Below are 24,031 nucleotides of genomic sequence, written 5' to 3' on the forward strand. Positions count from 1 at the left end.
TCGGCTGGGGGACGTGTTGAGTGCCACACTGCTGTAAACATGAAAACTCCGCAGCCTTTCGGGGACCCTGACACGGACAAGCTGTAGCTTTCCCGCCCTCTTACTGCCTGGAAGCCTCCAGAACAGCCCCTAAGAACACAAGTGGAGAAAAGTCCGCCTGCTCCTCCCCACACCTGCACACAAGTCCCTTAACACATTTAAACACCTTGGGTTTTGCATACGCATTTCCACCCATACCGCCTGGCCAGTTAGGTTAACTTAAGGTCGCAGCCTTCAGATGTCATTGTGAGTCACAATTCAACCAAGTCTGTAAAATGCACAAGCGCTAAGAGTCGAAAGCTTAGCATTCACTGAGCAAACAAAAGTGCTTTGAGTAGACTGGTGGCGATCTGCAAAGCTCCAAACACCCTGCCCGCCGTCTTTTAAACCAAGTGATTCTTCACCATACCTGGCAAACGTCGGCCAGGCAGCGTCTAGGTCATAGCCCCTCGCTGCCAGGTCAAACTGGATGTCGGTCAGCTCGTAGAGGTGGCCCACAATGTCAGAGCTCAGCCTCGGCTTCAGAAAGGGGCTTCTTGCATAGTACCAGTCGCTGCAGGGAAGCATAGCAAGGTATGATTACAAGGCTAATACAGGTAAGGAAAGAGTTTCTTATTATTATTTTAAGTATGTTTTTATTGATTTTTTTTTTAGAGAGAGAGAGGAAGGCAGAGAGAGATGGAAACATCACTGTAAGAGCTACATCCATTGGCTGCCTCCTGGACACCCCACACTGGGAATCGAGCCCGAAACCCGGGCATGAGCCCTGACCGGGAATCGAACCAGGACCTCTCAGTCCACGGGACAACACTCAATCCACTGAGCCACACCGGCAGGGCAAGAAAGAGTGAGTTTAATCACTCTCAGCATGGCTCTGCCTCCTCCAGTTCTAACTGAGGTCAGTAAAGGGAACAGAGACAGACAGACAGACACACGCACCCACCCCAGTTTGACTTTCACCACAGGAGCTCATAGCTCTCGGTCAGCTTGCTCCTCTTCACGGAAACCGCTGGGAGGAACCAGATACTGTTATTATTTCTATCATATCTATTCCCCAAAAAGGATACGAGAACCCTTTCATTTCAATTACTTGCCAAGAAAGGGTAGTAGTAGGGGAAAGAATACTTCCTTTTTGAAAGATAACTTCATCTCCTATTCCTTCTGGAGAATTCAATACAGGACATGGAACTCAGGCTAACTTCCGCCCTGACACCGTTTGAAAGACAAAGAACAAAAGACCTGCACTGAGGTGTTGGCAGTTCACACCCCCAGAGCAGGGAGAGTTTACAAGGACAACACTGATGAGTGTGAAGGGCCCCTTGGCTGATGCCTCTGAACTGTTGATGGTTTTCCCCAAACGTCCAGAACAGAAGAACCTGAAATCAATGTGTGAAGGTTCTTTCATCAACTCACATGAATTCACAAAGCCCCTCACACGTCCCATGTGGGAGAAGTACCTTTATGCAAATCAATCTTAAAGGCACCAAACAGAAACAAAGTATTTGCCCCCAGCAGTTCTTTTTTTAAAAACGCAGCAGTGGGAGAAGGGGTGGGAAGAGATTAAGCAGAGCGTGCATGCGCTGCTCATGGACACAGAGGGCGGTGAGGGCCTGGGGCGGGGGGAAGCAAGTGAAGGGGACAATGGGGGAAAGGAGGACATCTGTAATACTCTGAACAATGAAGATTTTTAAAAAGCAGAAAAGCCCTGGCTGGTTTGGCTCAGTGGTTGGAGCATCGGCCTGTGGACCAGAATCCCAGGTTCGGTTCCTGCTAGGGGCACGTACCAGAAAAAAAAAGCAGAAAAAAAAATTTAGCTATGATTACTTTGATTAGCTGGAGGAACGCTCACGAGGGCAGGTGTTCTCAACCTTCCTGATGCCGCGACCCTTTAACACAGTTCTTCATGTTGTGGGGACCCCCAACCATTAAATTATTTTCGTTGCTACTTCATAACTGTGATTTTGCTACTGTTATGTCTTAGGCGACCCCTATGAAAGGGTCGTTCCACCCCCGAAGGGGTCGTGACCCACAGGTTGAGAACGCTGCCCAGGGAGAGGGGAGGCAGAGCTAGGAAAGGGGTGCTGGGCAACCCAAAGATCTGCAGCTCCTGGTCTGACACTCACCGCACCGTCCCCTCCCCCACCAGGCTTCAGCACGAGTGCCACAAAGGCCCGAAGTGGGCCCTTCACAATCTCCAGGGAGCTCAGACACGCCTGGCAGTTGTTAACTCAGTGAGACCCAGGCTCAGTGGTGTTCAAAACCCCACAGGTGATTCTGCCGAGAATCCAAGGCTGCAACACACTGGTGACCAGTGGGGTGTGTCCACTCATGAGTGCCAACACCAAGGACATGCCATCCCCCAGGGAAAACTCCCTGGCGACCTGGACCCCGCACCTGCCTCTCGACAGACTCGGCACTGAGCACCTCCCTGAGCCTCATTTCCTCACCTGTCAACCCTCAGTGCTCCTGGCCCACGCGTGTCGAGGACTGTGGGAGGGATGGGGAGAAGATGACAGGTGTGGACGGGCCCTGCTTGTGCCAGGGTGCGACACAGAGAGGCACTGCAGCTGCGACTGCCGTGGCGTTAACCAGGGGACTTCAGCTCATTCGTGAATGGCGTGGGGGCCAACTCGGCACTGTCGTGCATTTACCTGGTCACTTTGGTGTTCATGAAGCACTGCTGCAGGGTGTCTGCCAGCCTCTGGTGCACCAAGGAGTAGCGAATAAATGCTCTTCCTTTCCCCAGAGACGTTCGGAGCTGGAAGGTCACACAGACATGAAGAACTGTTAGCCTAAGTCTTAACACACACCTGCGCCCATCGCCGGTCTGCAGAAAACACACACGGGGCAGGAAGTGGCGCCCAATCCTACCCTCTCTGTTCGCTTCACTTATGGCCCCCAAAGGACGCAAAACACTTGATAATGTCACCCAAAGAGCGAGGCCTGAGGCGGGTTGCCTTCTTCCAGGCCTCCGTCCAAGAACCACCTATGGACTCCAGCCGTGTTGAGAAAGGATGTTCACGGAGGCTCTCCAACACGCGTGGATTCGGCTGGAACGTCACTGTCCCTCCTCTACTCCACCAGAACCTCTGCACTAATTCGCAGAAGAAACGGCATGACTTAACTTGGAACATTCAGAACAAAACTTGGCAGTGGATAAAGGGCTTCTCACACCAGAAGTGAGCTTGAGCGAGAGCTGGTCTCAGTGTGGCTGATGTCTGGGCTGTTCGGGGGTATTGGGAAAAGAGGTGCTGGGGAAGAAGCCTAACGGACTTGGCTGGAACCCTTGTGGAGGGGGAGAGAGGAGGGCAAAAGGCAGAGGTGTGTAAGGGGCTTTTAGGACGTTCTGATGGACGTACAGCTGCCTCCTCTGTGTCCTCATGAAACCATCAATCATGTGCATGTATCGTCAGCAATCTCCTGGTGGGTCTCTCTGCAGCTACACTGACTCACTGCACTTAGTCAGAAGGTGCCCAGGGGTGAGGGCAGGGGTGTCTCCAGGTGGCCCAGTCGCACTGGGGTAGTGGACAAATGAGCGTGGCTCTATTTCCCGGAGTCTGAGGTGGATGGAGGCCCGGAACACAAGCCTGCCGGCGAAACCTCCCCACCATGCAGGAACATGGCTTCTGGCTTCTGGCAGCTTGCTGTGGAGAGGGGATATGCTGGTCAGGCTCTGCCAGCTGCGGACACACAGCCACCAAGAGAGATGGGACCAAAGGGACAGCCACAGAAGATACATGAGACCAGTTTGCAAATCAGGATTCATATCGCCAGTGTTTCAGCCCCAGAGGATCAAGCACCTTGTAGCTCAAAGCTATACGTCTTCTTACTCCTGACTCAAGGAAATGATATACGACTGACTCACAACATAAAGTAGTTTTAAAAAATAAAAAGGTGTGCCCGGCCGGTGTGGCTCAGTGGTTGAGCGTCGACCCATGCACCAGGAGGTCGCTGGTTCGATTCCCGGCCAGGGCACATGCCCAGGTTGTGGGTTAATCCCCAGTGGGGGGCATGCAGGAGGCGGCCAGTTGATGTTACTTTCATTGATGTTTCTCTCTCTCTCTCTCCCTAAAAATCAATAAAAAATGAAAAGGTGTGAAACCTCTAGAATTACCAAGGATGTAAGACTTTCCGTGAGTTTGTGGGTCTGTGGCCAAGTCAGGATGTCCAGGGGTGGAGGTGGTGGCAGCCTGACCACTGCCTTCACGAAAGCCATCACGGCGCGTCTAGACAGTCCATCTCGGCAGACTCCCCGGGGGAGCCTCGCCGGCATCGCGCGTCCAAACGCTTTGCCACTGAGGAGCGAGGTGAGAACAGTGTCCGGGGTGACCACTAGGACACAGGCGGCCGGGCGCGGCCGAGCCCGGCGTCGTGCAGGGGGGCATGTGTCACACACCCATATACGGCCCCTCGGAGCTGAGTAGGAAGCTCCCAGAACAGCCCATGTCTGTGGGTTCTCAAGGGAGTGGCTTTATCAGCAAAATGGCCCCTGGGACAGCATTTAGGACATTTACTTTTAATGGAAAACAGGTGAGTCTATAGTTTTAATCAGGCCTAGTAACTGTATTTTAATATATATATGGAGCAATTTATTTTAAGAGGTCTTTTTAAACATCCTTTAGAGTAGAGAACAGTAGTTCCTCTGTACTACAAATGAAAAAACTTTCCATTTTCTGTTTTTTGAGATCATGGGTCCGCTTTCATTACCTGATTCCTGAATTTTTTCAGCATTTAATCAGAACTCACACGCACAATACCAGGAAGCGATACAATGGCGGCAAAGGACAGGAAGTCTGCAGGCCCAGCGGAGCGGATCCTGCTTCCAGCAGGCCCTGTGCCAAGAGCCTGACGTCAAGCTGCCCCTGGGTTCTGCTTCTGCCCCGTGTGGACAGACGCACGCAGTCCAGGCGGAGCCCATTCTGAACCTCTGGAAGTGCCTGATTAGAGCCTCGGACAGCTTTAGTCCAAATGGCTGCCTCCACCCCCGAGGGGCTGCAGGGGCCTGCAACGCTTCTTATCCCTTCGCTTTTACCCTCTGGCCTGTTGGCCTGGACGGCACCTAATTGTCGGTGGAGGTCAACCCAAGCAGCCAGAGCCCATCCTGCCTACTGACATCCCCGCCATTCCGCCCAGTGGTGCCCCAGAAAGCAGAGTCTTCAACAGATGAGACGACTGGCCCCTACGGGACGTGGAGCCTCTGCCACCCACCGCAGGCCAAGCGTGTCCGTGCAGCAGTGAATGCTTTTGCTTCCAGAAGACACTCCCTGGCCTTGAAAGGTTGGGCTACATTGTGAGAAAAGAATGAGAACTAGCTAAAAAGTAAGTGTAATCATTTTATAACGCTGGGCAATGAGGATTAAATTAAATTTGTTTCCAGACTCCAGCTGCTGGAAGTCTTCAGTTGAAGGCTTTAGTTGCCGAGCGGCCCGGAGACCTCTAGGTTACAGAGAGGAGGGCAGCAACGGGCACCCCTCCAGATCTGTGACGCCTTGAACACCGCTCCACATCCTGGACCTGAGCGTCCCACCAGGCGACACCTCACAAGACTGTCTGCGCTCCGCGGACAGTAAAGAAATCGGCAGAACACACTCCTCCAGTCAGGATCTAGCCTCATTGTCTCAGATGTCAGAGGTGCAGCTGGTGGAAAATGCCCAGCCCTCAGTGTCAGCGTATCGAACTGTCATTCTCTATAAGAAGAAACCCACCTGGCTCCAGGGTAGGAAATACATTCTTCCCGGAGCACCTGACTCCGTGGACTTGGCTGGAGGCCAGCCAAGAAGCATGGCTGCTGACTCTCAACGTGTCTTTCAACTTACAGACGAGACTGAAAAGATGACATGTTAAACCCTCTAGGCCCCTGCTCTAAATCTAGGGGGTTACTTGCTCCCTAATGTGTAAAGTTCTCTACTCCTTGATGGACTAGGCCTACGAGAGAAAAAGAGATTCACCAGGAGTGGGGGGGGGGGCTGAAAGAAAGAGGGGGGGAGGCTGTTTCGGAGATCTGAGAAACAGCGAAGCCACGGCATTCTGCTCGGGCTCAGGACTTAACGTGGGAGCTGCTTGCACACCAACATTTCACGTCTCTTAAGATCCCACATCACTCTCTTCACTTCAAATCCAAGGTTTCTGGAAAAACAGCCTGGCAAACATTAAGAATTTCATCTAAGAAACTGATATATATATATATATTTTTTTATCCTCACCTGAGGACATTTTTCCATTTTTTGTTCAGATAGAGTGGGAGGGAGGGAGAGGAAGAGAGAGAGAGAAACATTGACGTAAAAGGGACACATTGAGTGGCTGCCACCCGCATGACCCAACCAGGGCCCGGGACAAACTGCAACCGAGGTACATGCCCTTAGCAGGAACTGAACCCGGGTCTTTCTGGACCGCAGGCCGACGCTCTAACTGCTGAGCCAAACAGGTCAGGGCAAAACTGGTATTTTTAAAAGGTGCTATATACCTCCGATGGGCAGACCAAGTGTGAACAGCTCCCCGTGTTAGGTAGCGTGTTGGTCCAAACCAAACAGCAGAGCCCGGCAGGGTGAACTCGGCGGTGGCTGTCCTGCACTGACAGTGGGCGCTGAGTGTACCTGGACGGATGTCTCACTTCTCTGCCACCCAGAAAACCCACTTCCTCACTTGACTGTCTGCAGCTAAGTCTCTGTAAAGAGATGCTTAAAGCCAACGAGAGGAAGACTGGGGTCCTTGGCCACTGCTTACCTCCGAAATAGACTTAACGAATCGGATCCCATCGTTGGCTCCTTTCACCTTGGCAAGGCAGGCACAGAAGTAATCCCAGTAGTCCTTCTTGTTGCCCAAGAGGGTGGCCTTCTCTTTCTGATCGAACTGGGTAGGGAAAGGGACAGAGAGGTGGTCCAAACCCACTGCCGCTCATTTCATTAAATGATAAAATAATAACAAGAGCTTCTTAGTTGCCTGGCACTGGGCAAGGCCCTTTACTGGCATTATTTGTATTTATTGTCAAATAAGGTGTTTAAATCCCCAATTTACAGATAAGGAATCTGAGGCTAGGAATAAGTAACTAGCTCAATAGAAGTGCCCCCTGAAAAGATTTATCTCTCGAAGGGACCTCTGTGCATAGAGCTGGGTGGGTGGAAGACCACCAAAGTTGCTATTAACAACTTTGATAAAGAAATACAAGTGAAAAGTCTTCTGGCCAACATGAGGTGTGTTAACCATGTCTCAACTTAGGGAAATGAGTTAGTGACATTTCATCCCAGTTACTCAAGTGTCAATGTTTTAATATACATACAATAAATTCAAGTGTCAGCTATGAGTCCTTTAGAATCCAAAATCAAAATGGGCTACATGAGAAAATAAAGGTCCATAAATATCTTCACAATGTAAAAGAGAGAACCAGTTGAAAAGGCACGTGATGGGTGGGCCCTTCAACACATTGGGGGCATCTCATCCTGTACACCTCGGTGGGAATGACTTTGCAAACGAATGGTGTTCAAATGCATAGGCGTATCTTTCTGTAACATAATATTTTATAGCAGTTTTTCTGGCTATAGAAGACATGCATATACATTAGGAAATCTGGATGAAACAGAAAGAAAAGAAAAAACATTATAATGCCTGATACTGACTTCTGTTAACGTTTCGGTCCACTTCCTTCCTTTGTAGTCGCCTGCCTTTCCCACATCTGCAGAGTTCTCCAGACCTACGCACATGAACCGCGCAGACCCAACCACTATGCTGTGAGGGTGTTAAAAGAAAATGTCCTGGGCTGACCTCAGAGATCCTGATTCGGGGATCAGAGTGGGAACCAAGAATACATGTCAAGCCTGCTCCCAGGTGCTGCTGCTGCTGGTCTATGGACCACACCTTGAGCAGGCAGTCTCTAAAGCTGGCCTCTGGGGAGTCTTCCGAGGGCCCCGTGCTCCTGGAAAATGTGATTGGCTGTGTACACACATGCATGTCTGTCTGGGGAGAGAGTCCAGAGCTTTCACCACACTTTCAAAGGAAATGTGACTGCCCCCAAACGAAGATCCCTGCAGTGCAGGGACCTTGTACCTGCCTGAAGTTGACCTGAATCTCTAAAGAATGTTTTGGATTCCCAAAATCATCTGAAGGGGCAACACCACGATTCCCCAGAGGATGGCACTTGGAGGCCCGAGCTCTTGGTGAGGACTGCTCTGACCTTCGGTCTGACCAGGCTGGCCTTCTGGACTACATTCTGAATGCTGATGAGTCACCCATGAGGGAAACAAGACAACACAGCAGAAATCAACACTTACTTGAAGGAGATACTCAAGTTTGTAAGAAAATTTATGCAAGCTGGTGCTGTCATCTGTGATGGGCTCCCCGGCTTCCTTAAATTCTTTGCTTAGTTCTGTCACAGCATCTTTAAGACAACAAACAGAAACATGTCACCAGGTGCAGACTGATCTCAGAGAGAGAAGCAGAACCACCCGGGGGCACGAGGAGGCAGTGTCAACGATGGCGAAGCACCTTGGAAACGCGAGTGCTGTGTCCACATCCACGGGACGAAAGGCTAAGTAGGAAGCACTAAGGTGTCCCAAGAGCCCACAGGTACTTTGCAACAATTCGCTAGGTGGGCACATTTCTGGGTCATCCCTGCAGGCCCGCCATGGAGGCTTGACATGAATGATGCGCATGCAGTGTCTGGTCCCCACGTGTTCGTGTGTGGATGAGTCACTGAGCAGCCCCGATGCTGACTTCCAGAAAGCCCGTCCCTTTGTTCTGGCCATGTGTCTGGTGCTGCACTACCAGCTCGCTGCTCAGAACAGCGACGTCCAGACTTCCAGAAGACCCAGAGTGTGCACACAGTGATGGCAACACTCCAAGAACGACAACACTACCTGCTTCTTTTGCCTACGAGGGCCTGGGTCTCCACAAGTCTTTCTCATGTAATACAGCGCCGTGAGGCAGGAATTGCCTTATTTCCACAAATCTAAGATGCAACTGATTCTAAGACGATCCCAACTTCAGAGCTGTTAAAGTGTGGAAAATGAGCCCTGGCCAGTTTGGCTCAGCGGTTAGAGCGTCGGCCTGCGGTCCGGAGAGACCTGGGTTCGGTTCCCGCTAAGGGCACGTACTTCCGGTTGCAGTTTGTCCCTGGCCCTGGTTGGTCGTGTGGGTGGCAGCCGCTCGATGTGTCCCTTCACGTCGATGTTTCTCTCCCTCTCTCCCTTCCTCTCTCTCCCTCCCACTCTATCTGTACAAAAAATGGAAAAATATCCTCAGGTGAGGATAAAAAAAAAAAAAAAAAAAAGTGTGGAAAATGAACAAGGCAGAACTGCACAGACAGGAGCCGCAGAGGCCAGAGCACCGGCCACAGCACATGGGTGGCGAGCAGCACCGCTGAGACCGGGACCTGTTTCCCCAGGAAAGCCCAGGGCCTTCCTACCCACAGTGCACCTCTTGACTTCTGAGACAACCGACCTCCCGGTGCTGAGGAGGGGGCGCCGCCTTGGCCCCTCACTCACAGACTCCGCTGAGGCAGAGGGACCAAGAGAAGCTGGGTTTGGTTTAAACTTAGAAAAATGTCCCCAGCTGAGACGCTAGAACATGCTCTGACAATCCCTAAAAGAAAAGGAGCCCCAGGCCCTGCTCTGCAGCACCAGGGCCACAGAGCAGGTCTGCCCAGTCCTGAGCCTGAGCTGACCCCCGGGCCAAGGTCGGCTAAGGGCGAAGACAGGCTCTGGGACGGAACCTTGTCCGTGGCTGTGGCCCCGTCGTGCCCGGCGGAGGTGTCTGCTGTGGCTAGCACTGAGAGCTGGGGGCCGGAGAAGGCCTTCCTTCTCCCCTCGCAGGCCGAGTCAATGCTCACAACCTGACCTGGGAACTCCTGACATTTTGAAAGAGCCTTTTTTGCAAAGAAGTGTCAAGATTTTAGCACTGATCTCTGATAATCCAAATGCATTACTTAGGACTCTCCACTTGACATGAGTCACATACGTGCCCTGCCAGCACTCTTGAGAAGTGGGCGGCGGCACCAAACCTCCCTGGCACAGGAAGGAGGCAACTGCATTTGGAAAGGTGAGGGACTTGCTGGACATCCTCTCTAGTTAAAAGGTGGAGTCACGAGCTGTCCCCGCCTGCCTGATACCAAAGCCTGCTGTCACCAGGATGAGTGGGCTGCCCTGCAGAGCGGAGGCCGTGCACTGCACAGGACACCTCAGTTAAGGATGTGCCACTCACGGCAGATGCCATCAATCTGCTGGATGCTTATTAAGACAGTGACCACAGATGCAAAAGGTCTCGAGAAGGTGGTGCCCTTTAAGAGTTCCCACTGAAGTGCTGTGGGCTGGGTATGGGACAGTAAGTCAGTGTTGGGATGCTGGGGACAACCAGCGGCCAGTACCTGGAAAAGGCTACTGAACAAATGCGAATGCCCGTCTCCTCCCTGCATCAGGAGCTCTGCCAAGCCTCCTGTCTTCCTCCCAAACCAGACCTGGACGGAGAAGACTGCCTAACTGGTAGAGAAACACTCAAGGCTGGTGGCAAACTCAGATTTACAGACATTGGCATTTCACTTTCTCTGCGTGTGTATTGTTTTAAAAAAGCGTTTACATTTCAGCTGGGAGTGGACTGGTGTGGGGAAGAGCACCACTTGTGTGTGCAAGCCCAGGCTCTGCTCAACTGGACATATGACCTTGGGCAAGTCACTGGACCTTTCTGTGTCTGTTTCCACATCTGCAAAATGGGAATAATAATGGTTCCTACTTCACAGACCCAAACATGAGGACTCAGTGAGTTATTATTCCCAAGACATGGTAGGAGGGTGCCTGGCACATGTGGGACGTCATGTAATTACTAGCTAGCGGAGGCCCAACGAGCCAAATAAATAGGATGCAGGCCCAAGAAAGTGATTTTTATCTCATGGACTGTGACCTTCAGAATGAGGACTGTACTACGGCTGCCACGAGCCCGATGACCCTGTGTAGGAGAGACTGAAGTTGGCCAACCCTGTCTGAGCAGTTAGGAACCTGGGCTGAAAATCTGTCGGCAGAGTGTCACTGTGGTCTCCGCAACATGGAGGAAGTGGTAAGCTGCAGACCGTGTATCAAATGTACTGAGGCTCCAGAGACCTACAAGCCCAGCCCTGGGGGCCTGCAGGGGCTGGAAAGCCTGCCAAAACTCTGGCCTTTGGGCCATCACCTGAAAAGCAGCACTGGGGTCCGAGACGCAGCCAGCAGCCTAAGCAGCCCCATTGCTCTCGCACCCAGGCTGCCTGCCGCGCCTCTCGGGGAGGGGCCTGCGCAGGGGTCTCTGTACTGGGCAAGGCTGCGCCTGCGATGCCCAGGAGGCAGCAGGCCCACAACTGGAGTTTGCGCAGAATAGACTGTCTGTGCACCACAAGAAGGCAAGACAGCAAAACAAGAAAGACAGGTATCTGGTCTTCCTGCTCTGGAGGAAGGAGAATATTCCCCACTCCATCAGAGCCCAGAGATCCATGATCCAGCCAAGAACACACACACAGAAATCAGACCCAGGCCCCGAAAGGAGTATTTGATTTTGTGTACAAAGTGTGGTCTCCCAGCCACACAGGATGGCCATCTGAGCCCCGAATATTTCAATATGATGTGTCCTGAGGGCACCAATGGTCCCCGGTGTGGACACAGACGAAAGGGCTGAACTTCAACAGGCAGCAGCAAAAGCCCAGCCCTGCTCCCTCCAGCCAGCGCGCTGTGCGCGGCTGTACCTTGCAAATCCCGGATGATCCTCTGGAGCTGGCTCTCCGCGCCGGTGGCAGCCATGGCGAGGCTGCGGGCCGCCCGCCTGGGTCCAGTCAGCGGCAGTCAGACTCCACGGTGGCGCCTGCACGGGAAGGAGGAGCATGGAAGACGCAGTCCCAGACACAAGGGGAAGACGACATGGGAATGGTGCTCTGGGCACAGGTTGCCCCGTCTGGGCATCTTCCTGCCACGGGAAGGGTTCGACCTTTCTGGGTGGGCCTTGCTCGGGGGGCATTCCCTGGTTGGCTGCTGACACCCTTCTATTCAGACACACGACCCGTTTGGGGGCCTTTAAAAGAAACAAGATCAGCCAAATAGCCTGGCCTATTCTTTGAGTTCCTCTCCTAACCCCCCTCTTGATGGCACTGCTTCACTTTCCACCTTCACAAACACCCCCAGTGGCGCCCCGCACCCCCAAAACCAAGGCCAGAACCAGTCCAACCCCACCGAGTTCGCTGGCTGGCTAAGCCTCTGGGGGGCCACCACCAGATCCCTATCTCCCCACATCCTCCCAGGCTCGCTTTCTCTGAGGGCTGCTCAGCAACTTCTGGCCAGGAGCAGCGGGCGACAGGACACATACCCTCAGGCGTCTGCACCAAGGAAGGCCTGGCCTGCCTCTCGGGAGGCCTGCAGCTCCAGATGCCCCCGTCCAGCTCTGCCGGGCCTTTCGGCAAGGGCCTGCACAGCCCTCGGAACCAGTCAAGGGACACTTCTATTTTAAGATCGGTTACTGTCCTCCTGCGGCTGGTGAGTCCCTAGTTACTAGCCCTACTTGGGCAGTTGCTGGTGTGATTCAAGGACACTGTAGTGGCTGAAGCCAACAAAGATGAGGAGATATGAGCCACCCTGGACAGAGTCCTGGACATGCATTTGGACACACCTGTGTCCTTCTTTCAAAAACTCGAATTCTTTCCTCAGATGTCCCATGCAAAGGTGGGATGTTTGCTGGCAAAGCAGTTGGCAAGACTAGAGGTGCCCACAGCAGAAGCTGCCACTAAACGACGGCCTTTGCTGTGCTGGGCCCTGTTGGGCGCTTCACACACGTGATCGTTCTAATGCCCACAATCACCCCAGCGGGCAGATAACGTACAAGGCAGAAGCTGGCACTCAGAGAAGTCCTGAAATGTGTCCAAGACCATGGGCCAGCAAGGAGTGGAACTGTGGTTTGAACAACGCTGGTCAGTCTGGTGTCAAACTCTGGATTTATAGTTGAGCAACTGTCACCACAGCAAATGACCAACCGCCTCCAGGGGCTCCTAGGACCCACCCTGAACTCCAGCCACCTCCCAAATAATGGTGCTACCCCGAGTGTTTCTAACATGTGCTGGCCCTCACTTCCCCACCGCCACCCTCCCCTTACTGTTCCAGGAGTCAAAGCAAGAATATCCTGGAACAGGAATGATCCCCAACCTCAAGCTCCTCCAAATATTTACATAAGCACGCCAGTGTCGGCCTGGGGTGGGGAGGCCTGTCACAGGGTGCACATGCCCAGCCTATTTTTAACTAACGAGCCTCGGCAGCTGTGACTCAGTGAAAACAAGGCCCAAAGATGGCTTCTCGGGCCTAGGGGGAGGAGACAGGACCTACCTGTACACACCCCCAGTAATTCAAGGCACGGAGGGCCTGGGGATCCACAGAGAACCCACCAAAGCCCCCAGCAAGTGCTGGCACCCTGCCCACCACAAACACCAAGCTGAGGGTGGAAGTGGACTACAAGAAGCCAGCCCACCCAGCCCTGGGCGTCTCTCCAGGTCGCCTGCTGAACAAGAGCCTGAGCAGGGAGTAGCCAGGACCCTGGAGAGCTGGAGCCCAGGCTGGGCCAGACTTCTGCAGGGGCTCTGCTGCCCAGGCAGACACTTCGGCCCTCCTGGCGAGGCAGAGAGGATCAAGGACCGTCACTGTCAGCGCACAGCTGCCCTGGCCCCGCACCCCGTCCTGTGCCTCCTCTGTGGGCTGGGGATACAGAGTCAGCCACGCAGATACATGGATAAAAAGTTATGGGTGCTCAGCAGTGGAAAGGAATGGACCACTGATACACACAGCAAATGCCTTATGCTGAGCGAAAGGAGCCGGACTGAAAAGGCTGCACCCTCTCCCATCCGTGTGCATATTCTCGCAAGGGCGAAGCCCTGGGGGAACCAGGTCAGTGGCTGCCAGGGGCTGGGGTGAAGAGAGCTGTGACTGCAAGAGGGCGCAGAAGTTCTCAGGGGCAATTCTGTCCCACCTCGATTGTGGTGAATGTGAACTGGCTGTAAATATTTGACAAACATATTTTGGGCTGTCAGAAGTCACATACCGTAAATTCTAACTCAACAAAACCAGCAGCACTGTGATGAATACAGAAAGCGGCAGTGGGACCCAAGGAAGGGGAAGTTGATTCTGCTTTGGGAAGGGAGAGGGTGGTGGACCCTGACAGCAGCTGAGGGGGGCCAGGATGAAAATGAACAGGAGGTGGAGAGGGTGCCAGGGAGGAGGGTCCGGAAACCCTGTTTCTCTCCAGGTGTCCCTCTTTTTGACTGTTGCCAACACAGAGAAGGACTTTCGGAGGAAGATGACTAATACCCATGAGTCCACAAAGGAAGCCTACTGGGTCTGTGTGTTCTACTTGAAGTAGGGGCGAGGCTTGTGAGTGGGAGAGGGTGGCGCTGGGAAGGGCCTGACAACAGACGGAGTTAAGCTGGCAGGCTCTGTTCAGGACAATGCATGAACTATACAACCAGCTGGATTTCCTAGAAACCAGCCCTCTTCGGAGTGGCATGAGGACACGACATCTGCAAACCAAACTGGCATCTTGGCATCAGGAGCCTGAACAGACACAGACATGCTCCTTCAAGTCTTCCTGGTGCCGTGGTGAAGCTGCCCTCGTGTGGGCCCGAGCCCAGGAGGCCTTCTCCGCCTGGCCCCACGAGGGTGCTCAGCTGGAGCCAAGTCCCCAGGCCAGGGGTGCGCTGTGCCAGCTGCACAGCTGCTTCCGCCAATGGCCTGGGTCACTGCTAAGGTAATGGGCCCTAAGAAACGCTGCGGGGCCTGGAGGTCGCCGTGGGCTTCCTACCAAGGCTGGGGGTCGGAAGGTTTCAGGATAGTCAGAGCTTCCTCGGAAGACATGACACGGTCACCAACGGGATGCTGTTTCCGTGGACTTGGAAAGGACGAACGAGGCTTAGCACTCTGACCTCCCTCTTCCTTAGTCACTATTAGCCAATGAAAGACACAGAAAGGGACTGTCTCTCCACACCATGGCCAGCTTTCTGTGTCTCTAGATAACTTTGCCCTTTGGTTGACGGATAAAGCATTTTTTTTTTTTTTTCATCCACAACACTTCTGACATCAAATGTGTGGCTTTTTCCCACACCGGAGCCAGTTCTGAGACAACCGGGTGTCCCACAATCCAATTCCATTCTGACACTGACTACTTGGGAGAACACTGGGTTCTCTTGCCAACAACTGAACATCTAATCTTCTGAAACAGGACAAGGGACTAAATGCATTTTTTAAAATTATTATTATCTGGGGTCACTGCCTGAATAGCTAGTCATGGCCTAGGTATTATTTTAGAGGTAAAGGATCTTCCCCCACCTTGAAAATCCCTCCTATACCTGCCCAGAAGCCCTAAATGCCTTAAACAGTAGGCACAGCAGCTTAGTCCCAAATCACAATACAAAGACTGACTCACATAAACTTATTTACACTACAGTGCAAATGACTAATATTCATGTTGCCTGGAAATGGGTTCTGGCAGGAGCAATACAGCATCTGAGAAGCCACAGCAGGAAAGAAGAACCAGAAGGGGAGGAGGAGGTTTGGGGCATGAAAGACAGCCTTGCCCTGCCTTCAAAAATGTGTCCTACTTGTTCAAGAGCAAGTACTGGTAATAACAACACAATAACTAAGAACTGACCCAGAGAGGGCACCGTACAGCGGGGCTCCTCCCGCTCTCAAACAAGGTGGAACATACCGGCTGTAAATCCCATCCAGACCAGAAAGGATGTCAACAAGTTCAGATCAGTCAAAGCAGAAAGCCTTTCTGGAAGAGCCCACCGCTTGCCCTGGCTCAGCACCCCCAGCGGCATCTGTCCAGCACCACCCACGGACAGAGGCGCACCAGACTGGTACCTGCGGCTGTGAGGGCCCGCGGTGCTGCTGGCTCGGCACCGCATCGGCTGGTGGGCAGGCAGGCTGCCCTCACCGGAGCTTCAAGGAGCCTGGGAGAGTGCCCAGCAGTCTGTCAGGGGCCAGCTCAGAGGCGGACATTGCAGCACACGTGAGCAAAGGCTCATTAGGCAACCACACCCCTTAGACCTATAATTAAAATGTTGACCAACTGTATGCCTGGGTCATCTTTCCCGGCACTCCTTGCTGGCAGTCTTCTTTCTCTTCAAGGGAATGAAGACTTGAGACTTTGTCATCACTTCTTGAACCTTCTCTTGCCCCCCTTGCTTCCCATGAACAATTTCAGGTTCCTTGGTCACCTGCCCTGGAACACACAAACAACCAGCCCCAACTCCTGTCCACTGACCCAGGAGAGCAGGGTGAAGGGAACCTGTGGATGGGAGGTGCTGCTTCTAGGCCTGGGGCAGCTGTCTCTGTTCTTGGAAGGTGGGCAGCTGCTCCCAGGAGGGGCTACCCACTGGGACTTGGGCTGCAGTACCACTGAAAAGCCAGGAAAAGCATCTGGGCAGTTTCTGGAACAGCTGCACAAACAAATGAGGCCAAGATGGTGCACCTTGCCCTGCCCCTAAACAGCACAAACCCCACACAGGTGTGAGAACAGCCCTGGGAGTCAGGCTGGCCAGTGCTGAATTATGAACTGAATCTGACGGGATGTGCTGTACCACTAAACATGGCCTTGAGGAAGTCAGCAGGTCACCGTGTGTGCTGACAAACCTCCTGCCAGCCAGGCGGCTTTGCTGGGCACCGCTGCTAAGAGGCGGGCCTGGCCTTCAAGGAACTCACTCAGCTCTAGGGGACAGAAGCAGACAGCACACACCCCAATAAGCTTATGGACAAATAAGAGAGGTCACCTGAGGCCTGAGAAGCACTGTGATGAAACAGGTGAACACAGAGGCAGCAAACTATACACTGCGCTCCTGATTCCAAGCCCCACTGCAGGGGCTCTCGCCTCGCTTCCACTCTTGTGGCCATTTGCCGGGACAGTAATTTCTTACTTAATCTTTCTTTCCCACTTGTCTCCATAGCTATTCATTATTTATTCATTATTTCCCCCGGCACCTAGCGCAGTTCTGACACACAGAGGGCCCTCAATATATTACCTGTTGGATGAATGAATTAATTAAACAAAACGAAACCACTGACTCTTACTCCGTGGCCAAATTAAACTTTAGGCATAAAAATGTACTAGAAGTGTACCAACATGTAAATAATGATGATTATCCTTCAATGGAGGGAAACATGGGTAAATGCAAAAAATTCTATTTCTCGATTTTCCTTTATTGAGCATGAAATATTTTTATGTTGATATTTAAAAAGTCATTAACTGCAGACATTATATCATCATTATTGTGGCAATACTATAGTTATTACTCTGAGAATGAATGGAATTATGTAATGTGGGGATTGCGTGGATTAAATGTGTCCACAGGAGAGTGCGCTACAGCTCTGAGCCCGAGACAGCCTTACCCAGAAGCCTCCTCCACCCCGTCCAGGTCAACAGGCGCGGCAGGACCACCACCTGCGGCTCTCCCATGCTCCCCAAGGCCCTTTCCTTCCTCGTCCTGGGAGTGCGGGTCTGGAGCCATCAAACAGGAAGGCTGCAAGGGTGGGTTAGAAGGGATTGATGGATCTGAGTTCTGCTGTGCTCCTAGGGTGAGAAGAGCAGCGACCTGGGTGTGGCCGGGGTGGGAGTGGGGCTACGCTGGCAGATAGGAGAGGCAAGCAAGACCCAGGACTGTGGGAGCTGCGGCAGTAGGCAAGGGAAAGGCCTTCTCCTTTACCAGTTGTAGCCGAGTCTTGCCAAGTTAGACCGTATTTGAAGTTGAAATCAGAATAGTCATGTGAAATTTCCATTACCTATCATGCATCTAATAAGGCAATCAAGATCATGCTGACTGGGTGAGAATGGTATGTTCGGCTCACCAAACTATTTTCAGGCAATTTTAGCAAACCTATTTGTCCCAGGGTAGTTACTGGACCTCCCTACCTTGTGTGTTTAGGGTAACGGTGGTGGTTTTTTCGTTTGTTTGTTTGCTTGTTACAGTGTGGGGAGGTTACCCTTTACCTTCCCTTACAGAGGAGTGGGGAAAGAGAAGAACAGACATTCTCAATGGCCAAGGCTCCTGCTAAGTGCCCCTCGCTGACCACGGCTGCAGATGCCCTGGACAAGGCACCTGGGGCTCCAGGTTCAGCCTGAGGAAATTCCTTCCAGCTCCACATTAAACGGTCCCCACCTCTGGCTCGGTTGTCCAGCCCATGCTGGACATCTTACATGTTCGCTTGGCCTGTCCCTCCTACATGCTAATGACTTGCTTGGAAGGCTTTTTCTGCTTCAGGTTTTTCTTTTAAATTGCAAGGTCTTCCCTAACAGTTTTCTGTCCCAGGCTGAGGCTGTACTACTTAACCCCTCCTGTGGTTTGGTCAAAGCAACTCTTGGGTCCCTGAACCGGCCACAGGGTCACAGTACCATAATCAGACCACAGGTTCTCCTTAAGTCCGTCCTCAGAACTACACTGATGTACACATCCTCGTCCCTGAAAACAGGATCTGGTCCAGCTAGAAACAGCCACTTGGTGTCTTTCAAACGCCAGGGAGAGCTGCATAAACAGGAAGGACCACTGGTGGTCACCACAAGCATCAGTTTGCATGACCTCAATGTAAGAGGGGAAGAGGCCTCCTGCAAAACTCATCCCATCTCTGCCATCTCATCTTCCAAGAGCCATGGAGCCCATGCGCTCTGCGGGTGAAGCTCGTTATTACGGGGACAGGGCAGTGACACATCTAAGAACAGCAAGAACACAGACTCAGGGAAAGAGTTCAATACCCATCCTACTGGTTTACCTAGTTGTTCAAGCAGAGGCTCGTATACCAATCAAGAACTAAAAACAACGAAACAAAACCTGGCACTGAGATTACAAATAGAAAATATTGTTTATCTTCGGAGCAAGACAATGACATCCAGCCAACTAGGTGAGGAGATGCTGACAAGGCCGAACTCCATCATCTCTGCCCACAGGCAGCTGCGGGTTGGTTACGAGGCACTGGCTATGAACCTCACCTACTCTGCCGACTGGGGCTGCTCCAGCGCACGAGGCTCCAGGCTCCGAGCTCCTACCTCCAGTGCTTTTCACCATGAGCCCGCAGCTACTAATATGCTTCTCTGCCCCAGGTTTAAAGGCACTCTGGTCTTGAGTCACCCAAGTTGTCCTTGGAATCACCAGAGAACCTTCAGCCAAGAGGGGGAGGAAGACCACCGTGAGTGCTGACTGTGTGCTGGAGGTGCCAGAGTCCACGGCCCGGTGGCCAACGCGGGGAAAGTCACCAGCGGCTCCAGTCTTGCTGGAAGGAAGGGCAGCTGAGTTTGCTACTCCAAAGTATGCCTCGTTGGGACACTGATTGTGTTAGGCTAGTTCATTTTAAGAAACAGCAGCTGTGGGAGAAGCACTGCAAGCCTAGCAGTTGCCCTTTGTGCAAGGACATTCACATTTGTCAGGGAAATCTCCATTTGTAAGGGTGTTTCCCCCTCCTGTTACCGGCCTGCTTTTACTTTCCACGGCGAAGGCTCCGGCTTAAATCTGCATAACGACCTTACCCTGGTTTCCGTGCTTTCCGGTAACCTCCTATAACTGACCCTCCGCCCCCAACGTACGCTTTGTCTCTAGCTGAAGGTGGTATTTGAGGTGAGGGCTTCTACCATTTTGGTGAGTCACGCAGTTTTCCTGGGACTCTCCCACGTATCTGTTGTCCAACCTGAATTTGTTTCTCTTCTGCTCATTTGTCTCGTGTTGATTTGATTATCCAACCAGAAGAATCTGGAAGGGGAGAGGATCATTTTTCTTCCCTGACATCTGCTCTAAGTGGTTCCTCTCATCACTAACATCCGTGGGAGCCATCCTGCCCCAAAAGGTCCAGGCTATAAACGTGGCTCCTGAACCCATGCTGGTGCCCTGAAACCAGCCACAAGGAGCAAAGACCATCCAAGGAGCAGCTAGAGAATTGACTCTAAAGCACAAAAATCATCAACATATTAATTGTGAATCTAACAGGTCTTTCAATGATTCTGTGTGCTTAACTATTTTTCTAATAAAATACTGAAAACAATTTAAAAACTAAATGAAGCAGAAAATCCGTGTCCTAAAGCAGGAGCCCTTTCAGATCCTTGTAATCAAAGGCCACACGGCCCATCTCTGAGACAATGAACTCTGCTTTCCGGGGTGATGAGACAGGCCAGTAACCAGGACCAGTGGAACAGGGAAACTGAGACCAGATAGTTAAACAGTAGTTTGCAGACAGCTAGAAAATCTAGATGCCAAGCAGTCTGCAGCCATCTAGTAAGTCCTATCTTCCCTAAACTAGGGAACTTTAGAGTAAATGGTCCAAGCAGAGGGTAAACAGCTTAAATTACCCTACTCAGGTAGACAGCAGAAATCCAATGAGTGCCGTTTGCCAACCAAATCCAAGGACAGATGAAGTTAAGAGGAAAAAAATCTCATTTTGGTACATCGGCATAAAACTGATGAGTATTCTACTGAAACCCTTCCCTAAGACCTCCCCTAAACTCTCAGCCTGTGAAACCCCTCAAAACAAATGTCCCAGGGTGCACTCTCCCGGGACCATGCCCCAGCGCCCTATCCCCACCCTGCTTCTTCCTCCCCGTATGCATCTCCTCCACTCCAAGGGACTCCACGAGGCTTACAACCAGGGCAGCAGTGGGCAGTGGCAGTTCATCCCAGGCAAAACCCAAGACCCGTTTTCTCTGACTTCCCAGGGAACCAAAGCGGACCAGCCTGGACTCACGTCCCCAGCCCTTGCTTGTTTCACTGTCCCCAGCTTTAATAAACATCCTTTAAAATTCACCTGGACTCGTGTTGTGAAACTCTTCCTGCACGAAGTCAAGAACCCACACACTACTGGCCCGACCCTAGGCAGACCCACTTGGGCCAGGCCCCCTTTCCGGTAACGGTAACAACGGCCCAGAACTGGTACAGGGCATTCAATCATGTATGAGCAGTTCCTGCCACAGAAGGCGGGGGGTCAGGTGCCCACCTGGGCCCACTTCGGAAGGTGAGAGCCACTGAAAGCAGAAAGCCTCAAGGTGACAGTCTGCCAGGCCGCATCGCCTGGCATCCGCATTGGCCGATGGCAGGGAAATTAAGCTTGCTGCAGGGACAGTGAGGCTCCAGGGCAGCGAGCAGATTAAGGCCTGATCCTCTGCTCTCAGAGCCCTGACCCATTTCTCCGTCAGAAAAGGAAACGGCTGGTTAAGCCACCCCGAGGGGCAGAGAGGCTGCGGCCAATGCAGGCGGTTTCACTAAGCACTCTATTTCCTTTTCCGGAGTGGGCAGACGACAGGGACTGAAGACTGACAAGGCGCATCAGATGTGTTAACAGGGAGCCACGTGGTTAATATGTCAACCACACATGATTTCTTATAAAAAAATAATAATGCTAAAATTAACCACCCTCTTGCATCCCCAGCCTAGGTTCTGATTAAAGTGGACCCCAGCTCAAGTCCAGAGCGGCCACACCAGTGACAATCCACAGACCCGCTGGTGGTTGGGCTAGGACGGCCGGGACTATCCTGAGACCCCACCTGAGCGGTGGCTGGGGACCCGAGGGTGTCCCGGGAGGAGCCCGCCAACACCCCACGGGAGGAGGGGAGACACCAGGGCTTCAGTGGAGCCTCTCGAAGTGCAGGTCTGAGCTCTCCTGGCCCGGCGGGGCGGGAACTAGCTGAAGGTCAGCGGCCTCTTGGACGAGGCAGGCGGGAACCTGGGGACCTGTCCTGTGCCTGACACATCCCTGGCTGTTCTGGGACCACCACAAGGTGGGTTCCTCTGTGGCCCCACGGCCGTCGCAGTTGGTGTTGGGTCTGTCCTTCTGACTGGTCACCGGAGCAGCCTGGGCTCCAGGGTCAGTTCACCCGCCTTGGGAACTTCCCAGGCCCGCTGGGCTCGGGCTCGGGCGGGCTCTGTGCGAGACCCGGGAGGGGCGGGGATGAGAAGGGCAACAGGTGACAAGCTGCGACTGGAAGGAAGTTTTCCGCTCCGGGGCCGAGAGCAGCCTGGGCGCCCCCAGAGTCCGGCCGGTCCCCAGGTGGCACTTACGCGCTAGTAGGTCCACCGCTGGGCAGAACCGAAACTTTCTGGGGCCAAGCGGAAGCCTGCGGGAGCGCGGAGTAGACGGCCATGATACGCATACCCGCCACAGGCGGGTGCGGACTACATTTCCCGGCATGCTCCACAAGCCCGAGGCCTACAATGCCCATCGGACCCCGGGGCAGCTGGGCGCAGACTACAACTCCCGGCATGCTCCGCAGAGCTGAGGTTGGCATCTCCTACTGTCCTTCCAGGCCTCAGGCGGTAGGTTAACCCTTGCCATCTTCAGGGGCAAGTGTGCCCGCAAACCACGGGTCTGGGATATTTCTCGAAAGCAACGCTGTGCGTGTGTGACTTTTGGAATTTGAAATGTGGCTAGTTTGAGTTGAATTGTGCCTGTGTTGTAAATGCAAAATACATCTGAATTCCAAAGACTTGGTATAAAAAAAGAATGTAAAATTAATATTATCATTTTTATATTGATTACATGTTGAATTGATAATGATTTTGATACGTTGGACTAAATAAAAGAACGTAATATATTGCTGGGTCTCATATCCTGTCTTTTGGTCTCCCTCACTTCCTAACACAGGAGTCTACTTAGAGTGAGTGCTCAAAACCCGCATTAATAAATGAACTACCTCCTAACTCCTGCCCTACTCTCAGCCCTGTTTACAAGTTATATTTTCTATTGATAAGTTGCACAGGCTGGACTCAACAGAACAAAATGCACTTATTAATAATGTCTGTATACATTTATATCTTCTATAGTGTGTATTTTGCAAGAGTAACAACAAAATCATTTCATTTTCTTCTTGATTCAAAGACTCTTGAGTCCCGGGAACACTGCAGATTACATACTATGGTATACCTGGGTGTGGTTAACTGGATGGTCGGTCATGGCCATCATCTTTCATCATCATCACCACCACCACCGCTGCCACTATTATCATCATCATTACTATTGGCAGAACCATACCCAACCAGCTAATGGCACAGCTGGGACTAAAATCCTGATCTTCAGACTCCTAATTCAGTGCCTTTTCCACTACTTAAGCATCCAAATTCTCAAGGCAAACCTACGGAGGCATTAAGTATTCCCTTGCCCAAGACTGTGCAACAAAAATCTTTTCTTTTTTTCTTCTGATTATAAAAATAAAGTCCCCCCCCCCCCCCCACACACACACACACAAACCTGGCTCTGGACACTCAGAATAAAGGAAATCAACTACATGTGAGAGGCTGAAGAAACTGAAAAGGGCTCCTTAGAAAAACTCTTGTCTTTGCTACCAAGAGATAACCTTTAAATAAATGGCTGTCAGGAAGAAAATTCTCAATAATACTGTTATAGAATACTTCAGCCTGCCCTCTGGCCACACTTCCTTTTGTGGGGCCCAAGGAGGTTGTGTGGGAGGAGACTGCAACAACCTCACACCTAAAATCTGGGCTGGCTCCATGGTGGAGAGGGGAGCTCTGTACTCAGAATAACTTGGTGAATAGTTAGGATAGCCCCACTTCCCTTTCTCCAGCTTCTGCCCAATCCTGCAAGGTGTCTCTCTCCAAATTTTCAGGATGCTTGAAATTCCCAGCAGAAAACAGTATAGTGTCATTCCTTCTGGTTGGAGGGCTGATCTCTGGAAGGTCCTTGTTTGGATTCAAGTGGATCATGAGAAAGAAAAAAATCCCTGGACTTGGGAACAGAAGACTTGGGTGTTAGGCCAGAGGAGAGATAGGGACAGAAAACTGAGCTGCAGAGCTCTCAAGACAGACTTGGCCTTGGACCATTTTGCCTAAGGCCTAAATGGAGCCAGAATCTCACCATCCTGACCCACACAGGGCTGTTCCACACTTTATCTCCAATCCTTCTTTTGTGTCCCTCCTTCACCCCAAATCCTAACACAGCCCCCCCCCCCATAATCAGAGAACTTTTAGGAATCTTATATAATAATCTTGGGTAGAAATTTATTTGTGCATATGATACAATGATTCTTTCTG

The 24,031-nt window shown here is 52.0% G+C and overlaps 1 protein-coding gene across 3 annotated transcripts in view; it reads right to left on the bottom strand.

Moving 5' to 3' along the window:
* The window catches only part of FYCO1 (FYVE and coiled-coil domain autophagy adaptor 1), a 73,116-nt gene extending 50,978 nt beyond the window's left edge, over window positions 1-22,138 (bottom strand). For 2 of the 3 annotated variants that reach the window (XM_036266555.1, XM_036266557.1), the window contains exons 1-6: window positions 22,046-22,138; window positions 11,735-11,850; window positions 8,304-8,410; window positions 6,763-6,888; window positions 2,691-2,797; window positions 449-592 (exon numbers count right to left, since the gene is read on the bottom strand). In XM_036266555.1, the coding sequence (XP_036122448.1) occupies window positions 449-592; window positions 2,691-2,797; window positions 6,763-6,888; window positions 8,304-8,410; window positions 11,735-11,789 (539 nt within the window). In that variant the 5' untranslated portion in view covers window positions 11,790-11,850; window positions 22,046-22,138. Of the gene's footprint in view, window positions 1-448; window positions 593-2,690; window positions 2,798-6,762; window positions 6,889-8,303; window positions 8,411-11,734; window positions 11,851-12,348; window positions 12,407-22,045 lie in introns of those variants that run through there. The other variant, XM_036266556.1, reaches the window with a different exon arrangement.
* Between the last annotated feature and the right edge of the window lie 1,893 nt (window positions 22,139-24,031).

This window comes from Molossus molossus, unplaced genomic scaffold (genome assembly GCF_014108415.1).
Source record: "Molossus molossus isolate mMolMol1 unplaced genomic scaffold, mMolMol1.p scaffold_m16_p_18, whole genome shotgun sequence".
NCBI lineage: Eukaryota > Metazoa > Chordata > Mammalia > Chiroptera > Molossidae > Molossus > Molossus molossus.